Genomic DNA, 1478 nt, shown 5'->3' with positions numbered 1-1478 from the left:
CCCCCCCCCCTTGCGAGCACCGCAGTCAGGCATCCCCCCTTGAAAGTCCGGGCGTGGCGTGGATGCGCCCCCCTTGGCCTTGCGCGCGAGATCATGCCGCGGTATCTTTCTCAAGGCCCCCTGGGTGAGAGGTGTGGCGTGGCCGAGCGGGGGGGACGGTGTGGCGGCCGGCCTTTTGCGTCACGGCGCTTACGGGCATTAGTATTGCTGTGACCGCGCGCGGGCCACGGCACCTGGTACGAGCGGGGCGCCCTGGGTGCGCTTCGTGTGGGGCCGGGCCTTCGGGTTCCCGGGGCGGGGGCTGTCGCCGGGGCAGCCGCCGGCGGGGGCCCCTCGCCCGGCGCCGGGGCGGCCCCTATAAAAGGAAGGTGCCGGGGCGCCGAACCAATGTGCCCGACACACCACCGACCCCTGTGTCTTTCCCCCCCTCTCCCACCTGCATGCGGTGCGTTTCGCCGGGGGGGGCTCCCCCCTGAGCATTGGCCTGGTGTGCTTGGGGCTGTCGGCTGACCGGCCTTGTGGGGATGTACTGACGACATGCTGGGTCGGATGTGCCGGGCGGCACCGGTCGCGCCCCCCCCCCCCCCCCCAGACCCGCCTGATCACCATGAACAAGAACCAAGACCGCCCGAGCCACGGAACCGAGCACCAGCCGCGCGCGCCGCAGCAGCCGCGGCAGCCGGAGCAGCAGAGGCACGAGCCCATCGGGCAGAGGCCCGCCGGGGCCGGGGCCGGGGCCGAGGCCCAGGGCCGCCCGTCGGACGAGCAGCAGCCGGGCCAGGAGCCCCGGGGCTCGAGCGACAGGATACCCCCGGGCCGGCCGCTGGACCAGCGCAAGCTCACCGAGCAGGAGCGCTTCAGCGAGTCGATCCACGGCGACCCGACGTCCAAGCCCTTCAGGCATGAGCCGGAGGGCCGCCTGGCCGAGGCGGCCCCGGGCGGTCAGAAGGCCAGCCCCCCCGGTGCCGAGGGCGGCTCGCAGCAGGGTGCTGGCCGGCCTCTGTGAGGGGGCTGCGGCCAGCGCGCGGGCCGTGCCGCTGTGAGGAGGGCCCGGGCGGCCCCGGGGCGCATTGTCCGCCGCCCCCTGTGGCCCTGGGCCGGGGGTGCGCCGAGGCGACCGGCGTTATGGCCCGCGCGAGGGGCCGGCCATCCGCTGGCGGGGCTCCGGCCGCGGGGACGGGCGGTGCCGCTTGCCGGTGCCGGCTGTGCCCCCGGCCCGGGAGGATCGCCCGAGGGGCGAATAGATCGAGTCCCCTGCAGCTGTGTGGCTGGCGTGTGTGCCTTTCGGCCGAGGTAATGGGGGTTCGAGGGGGGGAGGGGAGCGGGGAGAGAGGTGGGGCCGGGGGAGGGGCTGGCTGTGCGGGCGATGCCCGGCGCCGGGGCCTGGCCATGTAGCGTGGCGGGTGCGTGGCACAGGCCGGCCACAGCTGCGAGTGCTGGGCGGCGCCCGTCGCGCGAGGAGGCATGCGAGGGGGCGG

The 1478-nt window shown here is 75.7% G+C and overlaps 1 protein-coding gene across 1 annotated transcript; it reads left to right on the top strand.

The window, feature by feature from the left end:
• Positions 1-607: 607 nt before the first annotated feature.
• H696_05686 (hypothetical protein) lies at positions 608-1159 on the top strand (the record flags this gene model as incomplete). Its single annotated transcript, XM_009499505.1, has 1 exon — positions 608-1159. The coding sequence occupies one exon, from the start codon at positions 608-610 to the stop codon at positions 1004-1006; it is 399 nt and encodes a 132-aa protein (XP_009497780.1). The 3' UTR covers positions 1007-1159.
• Between the last annotated feature and the right edge of the window lie 319 nt (positions 1160-1478).

The sequence above is a fragment of the Fonticula alba genome (genome assembly GCF_000388065.1).
Source record: "Fonticula alba strain ATCC 38817 unplaced genomic scaffold supercont2.13, whole genome shotgun sequence".
In the NCBI taxonomy this organism is placed as follows: domain Eukaryota; order Rotosphaerida; family Fonticulaceae; genus Fonticula; species Fonticula alba.
This window is presented reverse-complemented; position numbering and strand designations above follow the sequence as displayed.